Source organism: Barbatula barbatula, assembly GCF_947034865.1.
Source record: "Barbatula barbatula genome assembly, chromosome: 3".
Lineage (NCBI taxonomy): Eukaryota > Metazoa > Chordata > Actinopteri > Cypriniformes > Nemacheilidae > Barbatula > Barbatula barbatula.
In genome coordinates this window covers 18,374,729-18,397,390 of record NC_136764.1, presented here as the reverse complement: position 1 = coordinate 18,397,390, position 22,662 = coordinate 18,374,729, and the positions used below count along the sequence as shown (strand labels likewise).

At 37.3% G+C, this 22,662-nt stretch overlaps 3 protein-coding genes across 10 annotated transcripts; 1 reads left to right on the top strand and 2 right to left on the bottom strand.

The window, feature by feature from the left end:
• Positions 1-12,266: 12,266 nt before the first annotated feature.
• mplkip (M-phase specific PLK1 interacting protein) lies at positions 12,267-13,886 on the top strand. Its single transcript, XM_079452791.1, has 2 exons — positions 12,267-12,717; positions 12,955-13,886. Exons 1-2 carry the CDS (start codon positions 12,382-12,384, stop codon positions 13,153-13,155), a joined length of 537 nt encoding a protein of 178 aa, XP_079308917.1. The 5' UTR covers positions 12,267-12,381; the 3' UTR covers positions 13,156-13,886.
• Positions 13,887-13,952: 66 nt separating this feature from the next.
• ralab (v-ral simian leukemia viral oncogene homolog Ab (ras related)) lies at positions 13,953-19,477 on the bottom strand. The gene is made up of 5 exons (XM_079452790.1): positions 19,221-19,477; positions 16,616-16,808; positions 16,328-16,536; positions 16,069-16,243; positions 13,953-15,957 (listed from the first exon to the last, which is right to left on the bottom strand). Exons 2-5 carry the CDS (start codon positions 16,715-16,717, stop codon positions 15,835-15,837), a joined length of 609 nt encoding a protein of 202 aa, XP_079308916.1. The 5' UTR covers positions 16,718-16,808; positions 19,221-19,477; the 3' UTR covers positions 13,953-15,834.
• A 76-nt stretch (positions 19,478-19,553) lies between these two features.
• Positions 19,554-22,412, bottom strand: cUnh7orf25 (chromosome Un C7orf25 homolog). 8 transcript variants are annotated; one of them, XM_079452784.1, is made up of 3 exons: positions 22,299-22,410; positions 20,850-21,714; positions 19,896-20,750 (listed from the first exon to the last, which is right to left on the bottom strand). In XM_079452784.1, exons 2-3 carry the CDS (start codon positions 21,654-21,656, stop codon positions 20,331-20,333), a joined length of 1,227 nt encoding a protein of 408 aa, XP_079308910.1. In that variant the 5' UTR covers positions 21,657-21,714; positions 22,299-22,410; the 3' UTR covers positions 19,896-20,330. The 8 variants fall into 8 exon arrangements, with proteins under 8 accessions (XP_079308907.1, XP_079308906.1, XP_079308910.1 ...); XM_079452787.1 differs by having other exon boundaries at positions 19,978-20,750; positions 20,850-21,674; positions 22,156-22,307; XM_079452785.1 differs by having other exon boundaries at positions 19,981-20,750; positions 20,850-21,674.
• Positions 22,413-22,662: the final 250 nt, after the last annotated feature.

The window sequence follows — 22,662 nt, the reverse complement described above, 5'->3', positions numbered from 1 at the left end:
TGAAGTAATTTTTGACCCTATTACAGACACAGGTACATTGATAAAAAATGTTAATCATGACTTAATTAATTTAATAAAACATTTTAGGATTTAATATAGCCTACTAAATAAAAAACGAAAACACAATAGTTGAAATTTAAACAATAAAACTATGGCAGAAAGCAGGTTGTCGTCGCGTTGTGCCTGACGCATCCGGTGGGAATTGCTTCTTTGACATCAAATAATTATCAGTAGTTATTTGCAAACTTAAATTTCCCATAAATTAATGAACAATAAAAATCTGCTAATTATTCTGAAAATTAGGTTGGTAACAGTGCAGCCAACAGTACAACTGCCAAAGAAATAATACAGTCTAAATAATGACACTTCCTCTTTGGCATAATTTTAAGAAATAGTAAATAGCTAGAGTAAAATAATTATCAGTACAAAAACTTACAAAACAGTTAAAATGAATGAAATTAATTAAAAAAGGAATGTGTTGTGGTAGAGCCATCGGTTATAAAAATAATTTGTTGATCTACGCCTCTATTTTCAATGCCTCTCTCTCTCTCTCTCGCTCGGCTAAATAGAGTAAAACATGCAGTATCACTGCTTTTCAAATGGGGGTGAGAAGCTCCTAATCTGAGAGTAAGAACATCTGCTGAAAACAGAATGCACATGACAAAGAATCTTATTTACTTAATTAGTTGCTGCTCCAACACACACACATCTGCATCTCAATCATTTACAGTCTCACATTTAGATAGATTATACATTTTATGTAACAAATGATATTTTAGCTAGGTGAAAGCCATGTGGATTGGTCACATGTTCTAAAACAAATGAACTGCAAATTGATTTTAAACTCTGTACTTGGTTTTATACAGACATATTTCACTTTATTTATGAAGCTCAATTTGTTGTATGTTGTGGCAAACCCTAACCAGTCACACTGTAGCTCACATATTACAATTACCTTCAAAATGACCAGCAGAACGGCATAATGTTTAGTTTTATCCATTCTTAACGAAAGTTTCATAATGCTTTCTCTAACCGTTTAGCGTGTTACATGTTAGTTTCTGTAAAGATGGAGAAAAGTCAAGGAACATGAGGATATTAGTGCATGTTAGAGGGGATTTCTCCAGCATTAGAGCCGCTAATCTCAAAGCCCTGCCCTGCATCCCAATTCGCCTACTTATACTATGCCTTATAATAGGTACTGGTTTTGTGTTGGAATAGTTGGTACTTTTGAGTGCATGGCAAAAGAGATAGCACATACTAACAGGAAGCGGAAGTGGCTGTTGTTGCCTAGACAACATTGTGGCCAATAATTGTCACCTACATCAAAATACAGCTCTTCTTTCCATTAAGGTATTTTTTCATTCATTAATGTATCCTTACTTTTGTTCATTTAGTGAGGCATCAGTTATATAATTTATCAATGCAGTGGAGTGTCACTAAACTACTCGCGGTGAGATGTGGGCAATATCAGCCGATTTGGGACATACTAATTCTACTTTCGAATACTATTAGGACGGATAGTATGCTCATTGGAACGCAGGGTTGGAAACCCGCTCAAATCCACAGGGAACGTGAACAAAAAAGGGAGTTTCAACAGCTGACAGAAATGGTTAAGCTCTTTTCCTGTGCCGCAGATCTCTGCATAAACACTTCACCTCACCAGATCTTTTCATTTTTAGACAAAATGTGAGAAAAAAAGCCAGAATGCTAGGTGCGAAAAAATCTTTGAAACACAGCGCACAGCTGGTCATTATTCATTCCTGGATATCCTCTCTCACTATCCCTCTTTGTTTTTATTAGACCAGATAATAAATGCCAGAATGAATTGTGTAGCTTTCATGGATGAACTGTGAAACACACCTTTACACAGATACAGCACCTTTCACAAGGATACATACAAAGCAGCTTCCACATACTCGGGCCAAACCATGAATCTCTTCTCTTTGGCTCTCTTCCAGTCTTCCAGTTTTTGACTGCAGGTATTGCAGTTTAGAGTTTTAATGTGCTTTTCTGTGGGCTTGTGTGTCCTCCAAACTGTGTATATCATCAGCAGAATCAAATAGAAGGTTTTTGACCTGCCCTGAGATAACACTATAACACAGAACACTGTATTCCCTGTTGCTGTGAAAGATTCACTTCCTTAGGCTGATGGCTATGAATCCTTCCAGACGATACACCGGAGGATCACATGGATGAGGCTTGCAACGACACACCCGTGAATAAGACACTTTAGATCAATGCCATTACAAAGAAATTTGACCTGAAATGTATAAGGCAGTTATTGTATGAAAGATAAACTCTGTGCTCTTAAAAATAAATGTCCTAATGGGTTCATCGTCAGGCGGTATAGTTCTTTAACGGTCCAATGATACATTTTTTGGAGGATCTATTGATAGAAATGCAATATAATATACATAACTGTCTATACATAATGAATCATAATGTTTATATTACATTAGAATTAGCTATTTCTATCTACATACACCACGGGTTCCCCCAATTGAATTCACCATGTCATTTCTAAAGCAGCCTTAAACGGACAAACTGCTCTACAGAGCGTGTTTCATAAATACGTTATCTCATTCAACAAAGAAGCAAAAACATGACGACGTCTTGGTGCTGCGTCAGCTGCCATAGTACTTCAAGAGGGAGGGAGGAGCGAACCATTGGTTGCAATTCGCAACTTCGCCGCTAAATGCCGCTAAATTTCATTCACTGGATCTTTAAGGAAAAGTGCTATATGTTTTAATAGAAAATGTGTCAAGACAAGAAAGACTTCACTCGCCACAGGGTCTTTAGGGCTTTGCTTATAATGTACCAGCTGTTAATTATACCTTCCCTGTACGTATTACCACATAAAGCCCTTGGACCTGCTGATAGACGATTTCTACAGTTATCCAGTCACAGACAAGCTTGACATATATAAGAACTGAGTAAATTGAGCAATTTAGCACAGGCCCATTAATGCTGTTGGCTTGTTTCCCATGTGAGATAAATGAGCAGGATGAATGTGTGCAGACAAGGGACACAGACAGCACCGAACAGATGCGAGTGCTGTGAGTTTTTAGCAAGGGAGAAACAAATTCTAAGAAAAACCTTCCATCCCCAATAGGACGCTGTGTGCGTCATCAGCGAGAATTGCGAGCTGCCTCTTTTATAATGAGAAAATGTTGGTGATAAAAGTTTTCCATTGATAGCAGGACAAAGGACCTGCTGGTGGAGAAAATATGGGCCCACACGTGCTGACCCAAGTGCAAGGGTTGATAGGTCTATGGTCACATAGTTCAACCACAGCAGAATTGGGACATTTCAGTTTGGTTAATTAGTAGCCCAGGAAATCCCCCAAAGGGGCTCAGACCCCAGTGCGATCGAGGATTTAAATGCTCCCTTTAACCTCTTTTTTAGTGCACGTCTTTAGATCTGTCTCTATTTTAATGAATTTCGCTCCACAGCTAAATAATTTAGGGCAATGGTTCTCAGCTCCCGTTCTGGGTTTCCACAGCACTGCACATTTTGTATGTCTCCCTTATCTGACACTCTCAGTTCAATTCATGAAGCTTGCTGTTGATAAGATGATAGAATATTTGATTTTCAAAATCAATTTGTTCAACAATATACAATAAATGAAGCTGTTTACAGGTATATGTCACATACTGCTAAGCTAAGTAGTGTAGAAATAATTAGATTTTCCCTATTTGAAGTCATACACTAATGTATTGTATAAAAAACATAAGTGAGGTACATGGACATAATTCTGTACATAATCTACAGGGACATTTTATATTAAGTACAGTCATTATAACAATAACTGCTGTTTGACCTGTCGACCCATCAATTTTCCTGCAGTCTCATTAAGCTCTTGGAATATCACTCTCTTTAAGTTAGAGTCATGGACTGAGAAAGTTAATGGAAGGGATTGTCGCTGTCTGCTGAGCGTAATTACTCATTCATTCCAAATGCGCCTCTGCGGGACAAAAACGATTTTTAGATCTATGCTGAGTGACAGATGTTGATTAAAGATACATTCATAAACCACTGTTGTCTCTGTGGTGTCATTCTTCAGCTCTATTCATACCTGCAGCGCAGGTCCTTTTAGGTCGGTCGGAAAATAATACAAAACAAACTCATTATTACTTAGTTCTCATAAGGATTTACATTAAGAAACAACACTTTACCTAAATGTAGTGTAGAAAGATGCACTAGAGTAAGTTATTCAACATTTTCAAATAGTGCTTTTTCCAACTTCAAAATATCAGGGATGGCATGCATGTTTGTTCGGCGGGTAGAGTAGGGGGCACCTGATTCACCTGGTGTCCTATGTATGATAGCCCACAGTCTAGTGGTACACCCCTCGACAAGAAAAGAAACACTTATGATTACTGGTTTCAGGAACCTCACATTTGAAGATAAGACTAAATTAATTTGCAGAAGATGTGTTCAAATTTGCAAAAAATTTAATAATTTTCAAGCTCATATAAAGGGTGTAACTGGTGAAATCCACTCTGTATACAGAAGTAATTGTTTCTATTACAAATGGCTATCAATGTAAGCTGAATTGTTAAAAAGCACACTATGCCAAAAATAAATACACTGAGGAAGGACACTTGTATCATAGCAAGTAAGTATGAAAGAGATTTTTGTCACTCTGTGAAGGGGTACATTGCTAATTCGCTGCACAACTGAATTTTGGGAAGCTGCCTCAAAAATCTCTGGACAGCCCACATTTAATAAAAACTCACTCAAAACAGCCAATTTTGTTTTTGTTTCTTAATAAATTACCATTGTAAGCTAAGCTGCCAAAATTTTTATTGCTATCACCTAAAGTTAGAAAATTGGCAGAAGTAAAAACAAATTCATGCAAGATCTGGAATAAAATGACTAATGTTTTTTTTAACTGTTTCTTATTTATACAGTGAGGGTCATTTGACATTACTATACTAATGACTCTTTCAGTTCATTTCGGTTCATTACAACACCCCCCTTTTAGAATGCAGGGACTTGATCTTATGTATCTCTATGATCCTGAACCCACATCAATCTGCAGAGCCGAAAAGCCTTCAGGAGCCCATACAGGATAGGGTGGGGTCCATTCCTACTTTATCAGATAATAGCAACAGTTCTTGTCCAAGGTAAATTGGGTGTGCTTGAACATAAACTTCCGCAGGGGGTGAGTTTGTGTTGTTTTATCCATGCATGCTGGTTTGGAGTGGCCAAATCTTCACATTATCACCAAAAATGAACAAAGCAACAGAGGAAACGTACATGCTGGAGAACAGCATATCTTCATCTCCTTGACTACATCATCAAAAGAGAGATAATCGCCGTACTACAATCATCCAGCAACAAGACACAATATATGATAAATACACTGTTGGTCAATTTCAGCAGCAGACACTATAGGAATAACTCTCTAAGTTTGTTCATTCATTCACACGTTGATATATAACTTGTGCATTCAACTTTAAGATAAACATTCTATTTGCATGTTATGGAATGGTTTTAAATTGTACTGGTATATAGTCATTTTACATTTCCAGTACTAATAATATTTAACATTACTTAATTTAAATAATATAAGGCATTTAATACATTTACAGTTTCTAACAATACAACTTTGCAGTTACGTCATTTAAGTTTCATCAATGTACATTGCATAGAGAAAGACTTGTATTTCAATATCATATACTGTCTCTATTTTATATATTCATATAATTGTATTTTATGTGAAGCTGCTTTCAACAATGAAAATTGTGAAGAGTTGCTATAGAAAAATAAATATAAACAGAATAAAGGATCTTTAAGACATTATAAAGATTTCATTATCCATTTATTGGTGCGATTTGTGTCTTGATAAAAGTGAGATCAGGTGTATAACCACAGATCTTTCTAATAAAGTAATAATCACTCAGTCAATACAGATTATAAACTTTACAGAGGTACATTTTACATATGTCTCGCCGTCTCTCTCAACTTCTAGCAAAGTCTGCTGGATTAAATTAAGTTTTTATTGACCTCCACATATTTCATTGCATACACTCATTCATAGGCGGCTGAAATATCTTATAAAAAGTTAACACAATTACAAAAAGCTGCAATACATACTGTATACTAATCAAACATTCTTTATAGTTTTGTTATTCTTTATCACTTAAAATATGTGTAACATATGCAACAGTATTTGTTAATATTAGATTGTTGGTGGTATTATGCTGAACAGGACAAAGACGAGTTATCACCAGCCCTTATTTAACATCAAAGCCATTTTACGCAAGATTGGTCATTTATCTGGCAGCCATATTAAGAACCCAAACTATCCTGTTATGTAATATTTCCTAAAGTATTATTTGATGCTTCTCATGCTATCCAACTATTTTCTTTTGTTTGGAAAAATCCTTGCATGAGCCAGTATCCCATTCGCTAAAAAGAGTACACATTTCCAAGCCGAGCACGTTTTCCACAGCTATTCACATAAACGATTGTTACCTCCGGTCCAGATTTGGCAGAATAATGTACCAGCATCTATACTGGCAGTAGGCCTAATTGGTCTAAAAATACTTGTATTCGCATCCATCAATTAATCTGTTAACACGTACATTCTTTCTTTTCACAACTGTGTTTATGAAACAGCATTAGACATCAAAGGGGTAGAATGTCAAGGGTACATTTTGTTGTTATATTTTTGGAATCATGTGAAGCTGTGGAATAAAGTTGCATATTTGAGTCACGATTTTGGGATTTCATTTCGAACATCATGTGGGACAGCACAAAGTTATAAACTTTTTGTCTCACACACACACCTGCAAATTCTTGACTAAATCTGCTCAGAAAACAAATTAGCGAAAATATCCTTTTAATACCCTAAAGCTCAGACAGGTGTGTTTAGATCTATCCTACTATGACTGGCATCAAAACAACCATCTGGTTTTTATGTTGTGAGGGATCAGACAAAGGAAGCCGATGATCCCACTTGGAAGAATATTCAAATCATTTTCTTAATCAGAGCAGCACTGCCGTCCTGCCAGAACTCAAGGTCCCACTCAAGAGCTCAGCATTTGTCTGACACCAGAAGGATGTTATACTACTTCAAATGCATCTCCATAGGAAAATAATGTTGGTATTCATAATAGAAATAAGAATTCAGGTGCTTATGTTTTTTGGAATAGGCGACAAGATAATTGACGTCAACATTTATCAGGCCGTTTTGATAGAAACAAGATTTATCTAAACTATTCTTGACATCTGTAAAAGCAAGAGTTCTCCAGGGTGAAATGAAAAAACAAAGGCTCAATGCAGCTGCCAAAATGAAAAAGAAGAGTGACGACAATGGATCAGCTCAAAAAAAGTTCCAACCTGCTTGATTCTTAAGAGATGCAGGTGCGAACTGTGACTACACAACGGCTCACCTGAGATCCTCGACTGTCTGGTTACTTAAGCAAGCTGCATAATATTCGATATGATTTTTTTGTGAATGATGAAATATTATATCATGGACTATAATTTTCAATGAGAAATTGTCAAGAGGTGGCTCTTTATTTTCATGCCAATTATCCCTCCATTGTTTGGTGTCCCAAACAGTTCAAAAGACAAAGTGTGAAGTGCCATAAAGAATCACAATGAAGCAGCCAGAGAGCAGCGGGTACGAATAGCATGTGACCAACTAAGCATGAAGCCAGATGACAGGATTTGATTATTAGAGCATGAGTATACCCAAGTGTTGAAGGATCTGAAGTCTACATAAATAATCTGCCTCTGAGGTAAGGATCAGCCCTCAAATACTGCAAGATCAATGGCACATCCCAACAAGGAAGTCCATAGCTATTCCTCTAGTCTATAACATACAGGTTCCCAAATCAGTTGACCGAAAGTTAGATCGAGGTAAAATATATTCCAAAAGGGCCCTTACTAAACCAAAGCATGATCATACTGCTAGAACCAGTCACACAAGAACATTAGGTGGCTGCTCTGTGAGAGGCCTTGTATTTAATAGGAGACAAACTTGCAAAAATGCCAGGATGAGGAATCATTTACTCAAAATAATGATGTACTAATGATCAACAGCAGAAATGATTTTGGTAAATCTCAGATTCTGCTTTCATTGAAATTGAAAGTTAAGCTCCACATGTAGTTTAGATCTGAAAGCACTGGTGGTAAGTCTTCGCAGACATTGGTTCAGTAACACAGATACAACCACAACTAAAGCAAAGATGACCTCTAGAGACTTACAAACAAACTGCACATCATCTCTGTGCAGAAAAGCTAAACTAAAACCTAAAAAGTTAAAGCTAAAACCAATATGCTGTGTCTTAAGCAAAAGTGGTGTTTTTACAAATAGCAGAAAATGCATCAAGTAAAATGTAGAAAGGACTAGCCTTCAGCAACCAGATGCTGGAGGGGCATTTGAGGTAAGAAAAAGTTGGTCAGGATACTCTAGAAACATGGGAAAACTAGTGAAATCTAGGGTGTGAGGAAATAGGTCACTTGCCTGAGAGACTGCAGAGGTGCACGCAATTCATCTGAGTGGCACATTGTTTGTCAGGGAGTGAATGTGACTTCAGTGACAGTTTTGTCCCATATATGATTTTAAACTTTGTATATGGACAGAAGTGCCCTCTTGTGCCAAACTTTAGTTTTTGTGTGCATTGTCTTCTTTCGAAACCATACTAATAATATGCACTAACAAGTAAACAGGGCTATTTTTGATTTCATGGGAACTTTAAATTTCATTTATTTCTATGTGAATGGTACCCACCCATGCAACTTTTGCATTGGGCCAAGGTCATTATAGTTCACTAAAACTAAAACAAACGATTAAAACATTACTGTTAATTGAATTCAAATAAAATATCTACCCATTATTTGAAAAACGTACAGAAATTAAAAATGTTGCCTCAGCAGTACTTCAAATCAGTGTACAGCATATATTACAAAAACGTGTAATATTTTATTATCTTTTAGTCACCTTTTGCAGAAATGTTTTCTTGTCATTTTATCAAGTAGCTTCTTGTCACCCTGAGTTCCCATCTGTGCCCTATTGGCTGCTCTTTCTTCATTATTCAGTCAAAGTCATCCATTTAAAAAAAAAAAAATTTTAACTAAAATGTTTTGTAATGGAAAAAACATATTTATTTGCAAAATTATTATTTTTGTCTTAACTAATGTCTAATAACTAAACATTTAAGCATACACTTTCAGATGAAACGTTTTCTTTTAAATAACAAGTGTAACAAAATTGATAACATTAAATCAAAATAACACGAAAACTCGTGTTTAAAAAATCGAATTTAAATTATTAATACAACTACAACAAAACTGAAAACAAACATATAATAACTGTGCTTTGGCCCTATTAATTGCAGCAGAGGCCTTGTTCAAAGGTGCCGTAAAAGGCAGGGCACAGATAGAATTGTGTTTGACATCTGTGCTTTTAAAATTCTGGTCACCCTGTGTGCCCTAAAATGTTATTCTTTAAACTTAAATCTTGAGAACACAGAGCAACCCAAACAATAATAAAAGAAAGAAAGATTCTTAAATTGTAATGTCTCTTTGCTTTAGACAGTTTAAAGTCCCTTTTGCTCAATTAAGGAAACTGACGGCACAGATTTGCATTATTACAAATTACCCAGCAGTGACGATTAGAAAATTATAGGGCCATTGTATTCTCACTGCAGCCGTTAGTCCATCGTCTAAATTCCCAAACTTAATCTCTCAAGTTTTAGATTGCCTTTTAAGGCCACACTCCCCTCAGTATGCCGATATCCAAATGAAATAATGACAAAACCAAACATTATTCCGCTGATGAATCTGTGACACAAGAGCTTTGAATTAAACAAAAGAATGTATTAAAAGAAAACATGCTTGAGAACTAAATCCATTAGCAGTCCTCAAACAGACCCCTGGCGCTGTGGGAAACTTTATTTCTCCTCACTGTAAACCTCTCATTCTCTCTGCAAAAAAACCTTTGTATATGAATTATGTTCTGTTTATAAGAGCACAGCTACAACACATGGAGGTGACCTCAACAGAAGACTATTCACAACAACAGGAGGCCACAGCCCATTCCCCCCACCCAGTAATTCATCTAAAGAGTGAGGAAAGTTTGTTATTGTAATACATATATTTATGCTTAAACTACTCCTTGTACAGATTTGTTTATCCTCCTCATTCATTATTTATGGCTGCGCAAACGGCAATGGTTATACTGACCTCTATTGGCGATTAATAGCCATTTGTTTTCGCACGTATAGTGACAATTAAGTCAATTTCACAGAAAATAAATTGTAAAAAATATTAATTGTTTAGAAACTAACATATCTGAACTCTTTAAAACTTTGCAATAACACTGAACACAAAATGGTCTCCGGCAGATTATTTGTGTAAAACTCCAAAGAATATCATTAAAACATTTCTGTACACAATGGTACAGGCTATCGATGTTCAAAGAACCGATGGGACGTTTGTCAACATTTGCAAATATGCCACGCACTTTTGACAGCGATGCATTTGAAAGGCGTGGAAATTACCAATTTGGCAAACATTACCTTTCTTGTTCAAGTAATAAAATAACAAAAAGTTTCAAGAAACCATTTAAAATCATTTCAGGACTAAGCATCATTAGTTCAGATGAGCTGAAAATCATCATTTTGTACACGCAGTGACCGTGTGGATCAGGACAGTTTCACATAAAAGTTGTCGTTGGTTTTATTAATGTTAGGTATTTAAAACCCTTGTACATTTTGTGTGGTGAAAAACGACGTAAAATACAACGTAAATGAGAGAAAGATGTTCGTTCCTACGTTAATGAATGATTGCGAGTTTCATAAATGTCCTACTTTACATATGGGCTGCAGTGGCGGCCGGCCAATAGAGGGCGCTAGGGCGCCGCCCCCCTTAAGCCACAAAAAAAAAAAAAATTTAAAACAATTAAAACAAAAATAGTAATAATAATGAGAAAAACATCAGTATGTCAATATTTGTGTGTTTTAAATATGGAATGCACCCAGTAATACATGTAAAATATGATACAAAATCATATTTGCAACCTTTCCTCTGCCTGTCTGACCGCTTCATCAGCTCTGGGGCGATAGAGAAAGCGCCCCAAGGAGGCGGGTCTATGTAGCAGTTAAGCCAATTGCTAATTTAAGATATGAATGTATGACATAAAATTTAGCCAATCAGCGTTCTTAAATAGAATCCAAGAAGGGCGATCATTTTATCGCCCCAAGCCCTGATAAAATAAGGACTGGGCTCTAGGGGCGCCATTTTTACTAAACGACAATGGCGAGCGCGGACGTTACTCCTCCAAGACCCAACCCTAACTCGGTGAAATCTCTCCTCCAAGATCCGTTTGAGAGGAGAACTTTGTCGGAGAAAGTTCGGGTGAAAGAGCTGGGCCCAGATCAACCTGACCTCTCAATCAAACAGCAGGCTAGCGAAAAAGGGAAGCAGTATATGCGCGGCTTCTCCCGTAGCTTCACACACACACACACACACACACGTTTCTTTGTATATAGTTGACCTTAGCATAAAAATCATTCAGTTATATATGGTACTCTAAAAAATGTTAATAGTGTGTTTGCTAATATTACTGTATATATGTTTTGTATCAATTAATTGTTGCAGTTCTGGAGCACATTAACAATTAGTTACATTTAGTTTGATCATAAAATACTTTATGCTATTCTTCCAGTCAAAGGTTTGAGTTCAGCCACTTGATATCCATTTCTATATTATACATCCTTTATACAGTGTAAGAATTCCTATAAACTTTATAATAATTTAATGTTATTGTCCACTTTCCACTCTGTTCTGACAGCATGCATATTGTGTTGCCTATTTACTACCAATGGCACCAACAGCCTTTCCAAAAGATGTTACTTATATGTAGAAATAGTCAATTGTTTACAAGTTCAGTTTAAATGCAAATAAAAGGCTTGTGTTTGTGCATCATGATGTTTATGTTTTTGTGTACGAATGCCTCAACTTTTTAATATTGGCATTAAATAATTACTGACTATTTCACTGAGCACTGCTGTCCTGCAGTTTGTGTTAAATTTTATTGCGATGGTTACGGAAACAAAAAAGTATGGCACAGCCCCACCGAGAATATTTTTCACCAGCCGCCACTGATGGGCTGTCTAGATTTAGATTAGCGGATGAGTTAACGCGATTATGTGTGTTCACACGCCATGAGAATAGGCGGCAGTATCGAGTCCATCTTTCACATGCAAATCGTCGCGTTACTCTCTGAATTTCTTGTTCCGGGTCAACCTCTTTTGTTGCGCTTAGGGAAGACCATACGCGAATAGCTTTTAAACGCGTTACCATACAAAGTTAATTGTCAGTCAAGGTTTGAAGAGCAACGGGGCAAAGTACCTCAACGCGATGCAAAGGCCACATTTTCGGCATCCACGCCCGGGATCGGGTCCGAGGACGGCAGGTTTCCGCAGTCCGCCTCCAGGGTTCGACAGGGCAGGGAGTATGGTTCCGTCGCCTCCGTGGGCATTTTCAACACCGCCTCCGCCGTTTGGACCGAGATTTGGACAGTGTTCTCCAAATACACCGCCGAGGGAGTTCTTTGGTAATAGGGGTGGCAACGGTGGGAAACATTTTAGCGGCCAGCAGCCTGGTCACACGCCGCGCAGGTCGAACCCGAGTCCCCGCGGCACACCGTACAGACGCTCGCCGTATGACAATTCGGGACGACACGCCGAACACCAGGTAGCTAATACGCGAATAAAACAAAATTGTGATAAATGCGCGCGTTAAACTATTTTACTTGCTCCTCTAGTAACCATTTCCCGTTTCATTGATCAAATGGCAGTATTCGGCTATTTTGATCGTTGTTTGATTTGTGTGATAATCTGCGCATTGTGTCCGTTTTGATTGTCTTAATATTCTGTCAGGGCTTGATTGTAGTCGTTTTAATGTCTTTCTGCATGATAATTTCTCCTTAAGGGTTCACCACGGACATCAACACCATTTGGGTCAACGCATGGCAGGGAGAGAGGGACAAATGATATGGAAAAGTATTACAAACCTTCAATGCTCCAAGATCCCTGGGCTGACCTAAAGCCTATCTCAGTCACAGAAACTCAGTCTAAATGCAACTCCCAGCAAACCACAAACACAGGCAGACCAGGAAGGTATTATAATTGAAGCCAAGTACATTTCAAGGAAATGTAGTCAAGCTTACACTTAAAAAAGAAAGCAGTCCCTTTTCATTTCATGCAACTCTGCAATTGAAGATTTTTTTAAATGGAGTCAACCATCACAGATATAAACTTATTTGGGACTTGATTCAGGATTCACCAGCAATAGTTCTGGAGAAGTTTGCTCCAAACTATTTTTTTAACTTGTGTACTTTCTTGTACAAAGAGACTTTGTCTTTTATATCGGTTTCACATGATCAGAAAACTTTGTTGTGATAGCACATGGCAAGCTATTCAACTAGTTTGTCATTTTGGCCAACTCCCATGGAGTTTGCTGATGCGCTGAATTCAGAGGCACACCTCTTTAAAATACAGTCTAACAAAAGAGGTCTTCTCAACACGTCTACCTCTGTATGCTGAAAAAACAGGCCAGGACAAGTATTTGTAGAGTTGTTGCATTTCCTGATGTGCTATGGACTGTTATTGTTTTAACTTTTAATTTTTGGGGACCTTTGGTTTTATAAAATTTCACAATTTCTTTTCTGTTTAGTTAAAAACATGGACTGATTTCAGACAATTGGTTGATCATAAGCCTAACTGCAATAAAAAATGATAAATCAATACAGCGTTTGATCAAAAACATAAGTGGATCATCTTTTATGACTTAAAGTGTTTTCATAAAGTAATCTTACAATCAACATTGTTTTTTGATAGTTAAAATAAAACACCATTATATTGACACCCATTTCTGTATGTGTAAAGCTAAATTTTTAAACATTCAATACATTTGACTCATATAAGACGTCTACAAAAATAGATTTTATTAATGTAATGGAACACATAACATTTTAATTTTTGAAGATCAGTATGCATAAATGTTTGCTTTTTATTTATATTCACATCACAAATTGTAGTCAATAGCTGATGTGATATTACATAACATCAGTGTTTTAAACTCTTGTTGTTTTCTTGGTCATCATCTGGTTCTGTTCTAATTTGACCTTCATAAACTACCCCATGTATCACTCAAATTTGCATGTGCAGGATTTGCCAGGAGACGCCCTGAATATATTAATTTCCACACATTACAGCAAAATCAATAAATAAGCAATGCAAGCTTCTATTAAAAGGAACCTTAAACTCCAGTCAGAGTTGAGGTCTTTTGAGGCATCAGCTGATAATATTATTAGCATCATTACCCCATGGCATGCATCCCACGCAAACCAATGATGAGCTTTGTTGAATGGTATTGACCCACTATAACTAAACTGATCAAGAAAAGAGACCACAGTGCAGAAAAACATGTAGACTAGGTTACATTGAAAAAGCAATGTAGTTTTACCTGCAGGTGGTAATATAAAAGTCCATGTTTGGAAGATAATAGAAAAATTTTAAAAATAAATTGTACAATCTACAGTTATTTTCACATGAAACATTGGGTGGATTCTAGTTAATTAAAGCAATGTATCAAAGGATGATGGATCCTCTCTGGGATAATCTGCACAGTAGCCATCAGTGCCAAATGCTTAAAACACACTTTCTGTCCAGCACAATTTGAGTTTTTTAGTGCAAGCGAGTTATACGTTACATAGTTTAATTTCTAAACCTCAAAGAACTAAAATTCAGAAAATGTTTAATTTACATTTAGAAAATATAATTACAAAGGATAAATGTTCAAATAAAATTGCATATAAGTTATTATAAAGTACACAATTCAGTCTGTGTATTAAAGCAACATTCCAGCCTGTTTTTCACAGTAAACTAGACCCATGTCAATGATCTTCTTTTCCAAATAGCAAAAATCATTCAGAACACATCAACAGCATTAAAGAAATCTGTCATTCTGGTGCCACACATACGCAGGGATGAAAAATAGCCCTTTTGACTGCAAATATTTTATGTGCATATGTGGGAAAAATTGGGTTCGGTTTAGCTAACAGAGTTGGTGCACTGTTAGGCTTGGGATATTTATGATGAAAGAAAGGACGGTGACAAAACACAGACTTAAGCCAAGATGTCATCGCTGAAATGCATGGCCTTTGCACTTAACACTTTAAATGTGTTTTGGTAGAAACAGACCATCAAGAATAAACTACAATCAATTACTGGGTTTTACCCAGTTAGCTATCATTAAGCAAGTGTTCATTTTTCTAGAGTAATATTTAGATATTTTTGTTAGTCAAGGCATAGCTGTAATTTTCTTTTGGAGGTGTCCTAATTGCAGACTTGCTCCATGATACCATGTTTTTTTGTAAGTAGGCAGAATAGTATTTTTTATATATACCTATGGTGTTAGTGTTTAGCATTTGATTTTTTCCGACTCCCATTCCAAAATGAAAAGCAACTAAAGTAAACAGCATTGCAACTGGTTGAAGGTTAATGCACAATATTGGAGTTAATAGCATTTTAGTTCTTCTCTATGGTGTGCTTGAACTATGAAATGTTCTTATTTGATATGTCAGACCTTTGACACCATTTGGTCATCATCACTATTTAGGTTGTCATTTTGACATTATTTTGGTAAAGCATATCAGATATTATACCCTTTCATACCCATTAAAAACCACAAAGAAACAGATCATAGCTTGGATGTGTTTGTAAGAGATGATCTCCGGCCATTTGGCGGGAGAGTAATGAAACCTGATGGGTAGAACAGAGAAGTTATCAATGCAGATGTACTCTTTCTTTACAAAATGCAACATCTTTCACGAATTCTCTTTGCCAGACTTTTTCTCTTCTTCTTTCCATTTTTCTCTTTGCCATCTTCCATTTTTCTGGCTCTGATCTCACGCATGAGATCAAAAAACACCTGGAAAGATTATGAAGTTTATATGAACGTAGCAGTGAAATCTATTGAAACTCAGTTCATAAAGTACCATGTTTTAAAATGGCTGTCAAACAAGTCTTTTATAAGGCCTACCTTATCTACGTTGGCACGGGTTTTAGCAGAAGTCTCGACGTAGCTGACTGCCCACTGATCTGCTCTGGCTTTGGCCTCCTCCACCCCAACCTGTCGTCGGTCCTCCAAGTCTGACTTATTTCCCACCAGTAGGAAAGGTACGTTTTCCTCCTCTTTCACACGAAGGATCTGTTCTCTGACGTTTCGAAAATGCAAACTTCAATAAAGAACTTACATGCACACTTATACCAAGGTTTCAATTTCATGAAAGTGTCTCTACCTAAAATCAGCCGTAGCAGCAAATGATTCTGATTCTGTGATGGAGAACACACAGAGAAATCCCTCTCCGCTGCGGAAATAATTATCTCGAATGGCAGCGTAGTCCTCCTGCCCAGCTGTGTCAAGGATGTCGATTTGGACCTCCTCTCCATCCAGAACCACCTTTTTTCTGTAGCTGTCAGCTTTAGTGGGCTCGTAGTCTTCCACAAACTTAACATAGATAAGTTACAGCAGAATTACTCTTGTTTATTGTCAAATGATGCGAATGGTTTCAATGGTAAAGTCTTACCTCATCGTACATAAACTGCAGTGTTAATGCTGACTTGCCAACTCCACCACTGCCCACCATTATCACTTTATGAAGGACCAGAGCATTCTTGTTAGCAGCCATGGCGTCCAGGTGTGAGACACCGGTGGCAGTGCAGTGATGGGAGACCACAAGTCAGAGGTAGCTGGGTATTAAGAGAACCCTGGAAGAGAGTCTTTGAGATGAACAGAGCCAATCAATCACTGAAACTGCTAGTATGTGTGGTAGTTGTTTAAACAATGTCATCTTAATGTTTTTAACCTTAGATTTTTTTTAATGAGTAAATATTTTGTGATTTTTAAAGTCCTACTTTGGTTTATGGAGTGACCAACAACAAGTTTACGTACATGCACGTTGTAAAAACATTTTCTAATAATAGACAGTTATTAATTTACTTCTTGATTGAATCTCAAATGATTCATTCGGCGATTCATCTGTCTAGTCCCCTGCTTTCTGTCAGCCTACTCTGATCTCATTGGTCATATGGTATAGTCTGCTGTTATTGGTGCACCGCATGCAATGTTGCAAATGTAGCGTAGGCAGGCATTACACAGAGTGACGCAAATTTGACCTCGGAACTAAAAATTTGTACGACAGACGACTTGTCGACTCTTTTTTTTCCCAATCCAATAACTTTGTCATTCGTTCACTTTCGACTTTAAAACTTGGCAGACTGCTTACATTCACACAAAGCAACAATACACACTACATGAAATTTTACTTTAAGGATGTAATGTAATATTTACTCCAAGTATAGTTGAGCCCAAATCCATAGGTTTTTCAGAAAGGTCAAAATTTTGACAATGAGTAGTTATTGCGCCTTGCTCTGATGTGACAGTAATATAAACAAAATGTAAACATTGGTTTAGAATCACTTTTGGTTTCATTCTTACATAATTAAAAAAAATTCTTTGAATATTTTGATTTGGTCATAAATGTTCTATTAGTTAATAAATTCTGTTTAAACTGTGTGGTGTTAAAAACTGAAACGAGACGTTTTTCGGGACAAGCGTTGTGTACATTTTCCAAATTGGTCTATAGAAAGGTATTATGTTGTATCTGCACAGCAGCAACTGTTTTATTCATCAAAGAACAATGAACATTCATTAAACCGTATTAGTACTTTTATTTATGAATAATTAGCTTACTCCTATTCTCATCAGTTACTCTGACCACTCCTGAGACTTAAACAATAGAGCTTTTCATAAGGGATGGTGTAGAACTCGTCTGCTCCCTTCCTAACTGACACTGACATCATTACTCATTGAACTGAAACAAATGAGCGGAAACTTGCTCAAAAGGAGTGTAAATCAATATAGTTTTAAATGAAGCTTTTAAAAAAACTAAATGACTAGATCTGATCTGATCTGACAAACAGTCTAGTATATGACGAGGATGAGAATAAAGTGCCAATGCTCGACTGGAATCTGCAATTTGACTATATTATAACTATTTAAAACGAAAGAAATTTGAGGGTTTATCATACCAGTGACGCGAACGAGTTTATAGAACGGGTGATGTTCACTCAAGTGCAAACTACTGGACTAAAAACTGCAACAGTATTTCTCTTAGGTTTACTCACTATGTTCTGTTGCATTGTGGTGTGTACAGAGAGGGTGTGGCTAATGTTTAACTGTCAACAAGGTGCAGTATCCTTGATTTCTTCCACATAAATTGACCACATTTATAAGGTTGTTGTCAGAACGAGACACAATAGTAATGGTAAATTCAAATGGTCGTTTTACTAATGGGCGCTTCTTCAACAGTCTTTTGTTTGCAGCCTGGCCTATTTCAATAACAGATGAGGGAGTGGCATGACAGTCAGTGGTAAACATTTCTGAACCTTTCACTATTAAAACGGGTAGATGAACATTTCAATTAGTATTGATTCTTGATTGTTTGATGTAGGCCATCATGCTGATCCTGATGAGATGTGCTGTGATGACAGCAACGTATACAATTGTGATTACAACCATTTAATGATAGTACCCTAATAGTAAATCATATGAACGCTACCTTTGAAAGTCTGTCTATTCCTCTGGCTGAATTCAACTGAAAGCCATTACATTCACAAAGAAAACAGCTCTCGCTGCTGGGTTTTAATACATTCTTCAACAATTAAACCACCGCATGCGTTACACGTTTCTACAGTAATTCACATAAAACAAGACGCGTGTGAATTCATTTAAACGCGAGTATGGAACCAAGCCAAAGGAAATCATTCCGATAGTGTTATCATTGACTCGCCGACAGTGTGCTAATGACTGCCGTTATGCTAACGTGCTAAGTCAATGATTGCGAAACGACACGCTCGAGCTTCTCCGAAAGTTGAGACTTAGTTGTGTAGTAAAATCGCGAGTGCTTTTCCTGTTATAAATAAATACTGATATATGCGCTAAATCCCACTTCCGTGTTCAGGAACAGGGGATGATACAGTTTAGCACATCAAAGCTAACAGGGACATCATGAGTCTCTAGCTTCAAAATAGAGTGCGTTGAATACATGATGCGTTACGGATTCAATGGGCGAATAACTACGTTTTGTTAACATCTAAATCGTGGATTAAGTGTGTGCAAATCAAGCTTACCTAACAGGCACTCGCGTGTTCGACGTCTTGTTAGGTTAGCTGCTATGGGCAGATTTGTTTTGCCTCAGTGCGTGACTCAGAAGGGAGCAGCAGCAGTACTGACAGCCTGGGCTTCACAAACAGGCTCACGAGTTACTTCAGTAAACTGAGGAACATTTTTACACGGGCACGATTGTCTTTTTCTGTAACTTCCTTTATAGATTCCTCTAGTCGATATTTGTGCTGGATGTAATAGATGAAGTTGAACATGACCATGTGATCACCGCATATTTTCATTCAAATTTCCACATTGATTTACTTTGAAAAAAACTGAAGTACGCTCAAATAAAATGTATATAGACTATCATGATTATTTATTTTTACTATCTATTGTACTGCTAGATAAACAATACATAATAATATTTACATTTTATTGTGAGTTAGGAAAGGGGGTTTCAAACTTTATAACCCACAAATATGATGAACCTTTTGCGAGGGTCCCCCTTCCGACATACATAGGCCTATACATTTTTATGTGTAGAAAACTTTGTATAACTCATTTTCAATTCAAATGTAGTTGTACTGTAGCAACTTTTACGTTGAAAATGAACAATGAAATGCCAATATTGTAGCGTTTTAAACCATTATTATGAAGTACATTCACATTATGTAATTGTTTAATTATAACAGAAAGCAGCTTTTATAATTTATTTTATAAAGTATTTTCAGAAATTAAACACAACCAAATTTACAAATCACACAACTGAGACAACAACATGATAAAGCCATATTTGCATTTTCATATGCTTTTATTTTGTACTCTTTTTTTTCAAAATAGATTTCTAAATCAAGATTAGGTGAAAACATAATTCAGGTGGTTTGGTAAAACAAACTACAATGAAGAGAAATAAATCTGTAGCATATAGTCAAGGTTTTTGTAAATAAAGTATATGCTTTTTCCTTAGACAATGTTTTTAATATCATAACATTTGGTTACTTTGACATCTGTGCTGCTTTGCATTGAAGTGCTGCAATTGAGGCACTGAGCTCTCAGAGTTTACATAAATAGTGTAAGCATGAAGTCAATTGCTGACACAGTATTATTTATAGAGTATTTTAGTAATATTTCTCTCATATTGGAGTTGCTCTCCATTCTTTGCCCTCAGTGAGTGCACGGGGTTGGTGGATGAAAACGCTGTATCGCATACCCTGGTTAGCAGCTGCACGAACAAATCCGCTGTTTGCAGTCATAGTGACAGCCAGCAATGTGTCTCCAGTCCCAAAGATCATCAGTGATCTGTGGTTCACCTTTGAGCTTGTAACTAGTCGTTTGGTGCGCTCCGATGGCTGGTCTGGAACCACCTTGAGTCTGGCTAGCAACTCCTCAGCTCTGGCTTTTTCTCCCGGGCCTCCTAATGTATTGAGGATGACACGGAAGTCTTTAACAGCCGAATGACAAGCAAACAATTCTTTTCCCTTCATGAATTCTTCCATCTTGGGCAGGACCTTCTCTTGCCGTTCCTGTGCAGCTTGCTCAGTCAACACCACCTCCTTAAAAGTAAAGTGACAGTTACCGTGGCTGAGTGAAGACACATAGGTGATCAGAGTAGTGATATCAAGGTTGACCCTGTTGCACACATCCACCTTTACCTCAGTAGGAAAGGCAAGGCTGGCCACGATGGTGTCTCTATCAACACAAGTGTGCATGTAGCTTGGGTCATCATCGTCATCATTATCATCATCATCATACCTTTCTTCCTCATCCACAACATCATTTTCTTGCTCATGGTATTCTTCAACACAATCATGTTTTTCTTCATTTTTATCCTCCTCTTCCTCCTCCTCTTGTTCTTCTCCTCCAATTATCATACTAACAGCAACAATGTCACCTCTCACCGAGATACCCATCTCCTTGAGTTTGTCAGCCATGGGGCTGGACACACCGTTGTAGAATGCGAATATTATGTGTGGGTTGCTGTACTGCACAGGCTGTTGTTTACTGGCCTCAAGAAAATCTTCTGCTTGCCGGATCACACTTTTATCTCCATACTGGCCTCTGCCTTGCCAGATATTGTGTAGAGCCTCTGCTTTGCGCCCAATGGCTTTGACCCAGGTGTGTCCGCCGTTGGCCACCACATCAACCACCAATGTCTGCTTCTGGCCATCAATTCCCTCATAGGCAAACACGTGAAGCACACTCATCACATTCTCCAGAGATTCAGCCGACTCGACAATGGCCTTAAGGTGAGTAAGGTTGGTACTCTGCAGGTGGGACTCCTTTATCACAACCTTGCCGGCTTCCACTTTTTGCAAGAACTTCAGCTCCGCCCGAAGCTTACTGCACAATTTAGCACGTCCTTCGACATCATGGCCCTGTCGACTAAAAATCTGGTCCACTTGCTTAAGCAGCTCCTTGGCTACTCTGATCCGGTCCTGCAGCGTGGAGTAAGTGGCCATTGCCGTTGAACATTATTTCTTCAGAATGAGAAAAAAAACAGCAGTCAGGACCAAAAACCTGAAACATTACATAAAGCATTGCATTATAGTTTATTATATAAAATGTGATGGTTTAGTGCTGGAATAAGAAATAAGAAAATAAGTAGGCTATTAAGTACCAATGGCCTTTGTTTTTCAAATACAAAAGGAAGCCTTTTTTATTCAGCTTATTTTTAGAAAATGTAATATCAACATACAAAGACGTTTAAATAAATTGTGTTAAATCCCATTACAGAATAACGTTTCCAGAAAAAATATTATGTTAATAAATCAACCCAGGCCTAGCTTTAGCAAAGCATCATAACAACACGTGAGTGAGCACGTAGATTTGACATTTTTGATAGTCACCTCAATGTCAAAAAAGTGTCCTCATCGACCAAAATGTAACCATGTATTTTATTAGTAACGCAATACAGATAAACAAACGGCTAGGTCTCATACGACACCAGCCTATACATACGTGGACATAGCAGCTTGCTCAGTTAAAGCTACGATTTCCCATATACGACACACTTTTAGCAGTTTGCCGGTAAAACAGTCCTGCGGCAAAAGTCACTTCACTAAAAGAGAAACGACTTTATAAGGAAACTATAAGATACTCACAATCTTCGTAGGTTCAAACCGAAGGTCTTCTGCTTTTAGCCGACGCTACTACAACCACAGAGTGAAAGAGTGTAGCGCTGTCCTTAGCGTGTGTGTATGTCGCCATCTATCTGGGAGGTTAGGAAATACATGAGGTATTAAGCTAAAGCGCAAGTTATTGTTCACTTTGACAGCGAGTGACACATTTTCACATAAACGCATCCTTATTATAGCTATATTTCGGAATTAAACGTGAAGTAGGCTATACGATATAAGGGCTTATTTATAAAATACAGTTTTAATGGTATGTATTTCGCACTTTCTGCTAAATACACGTCTTGCATTTAAAACTTTCTAATAGTATGAAAAATCGCCGTTTCTCACA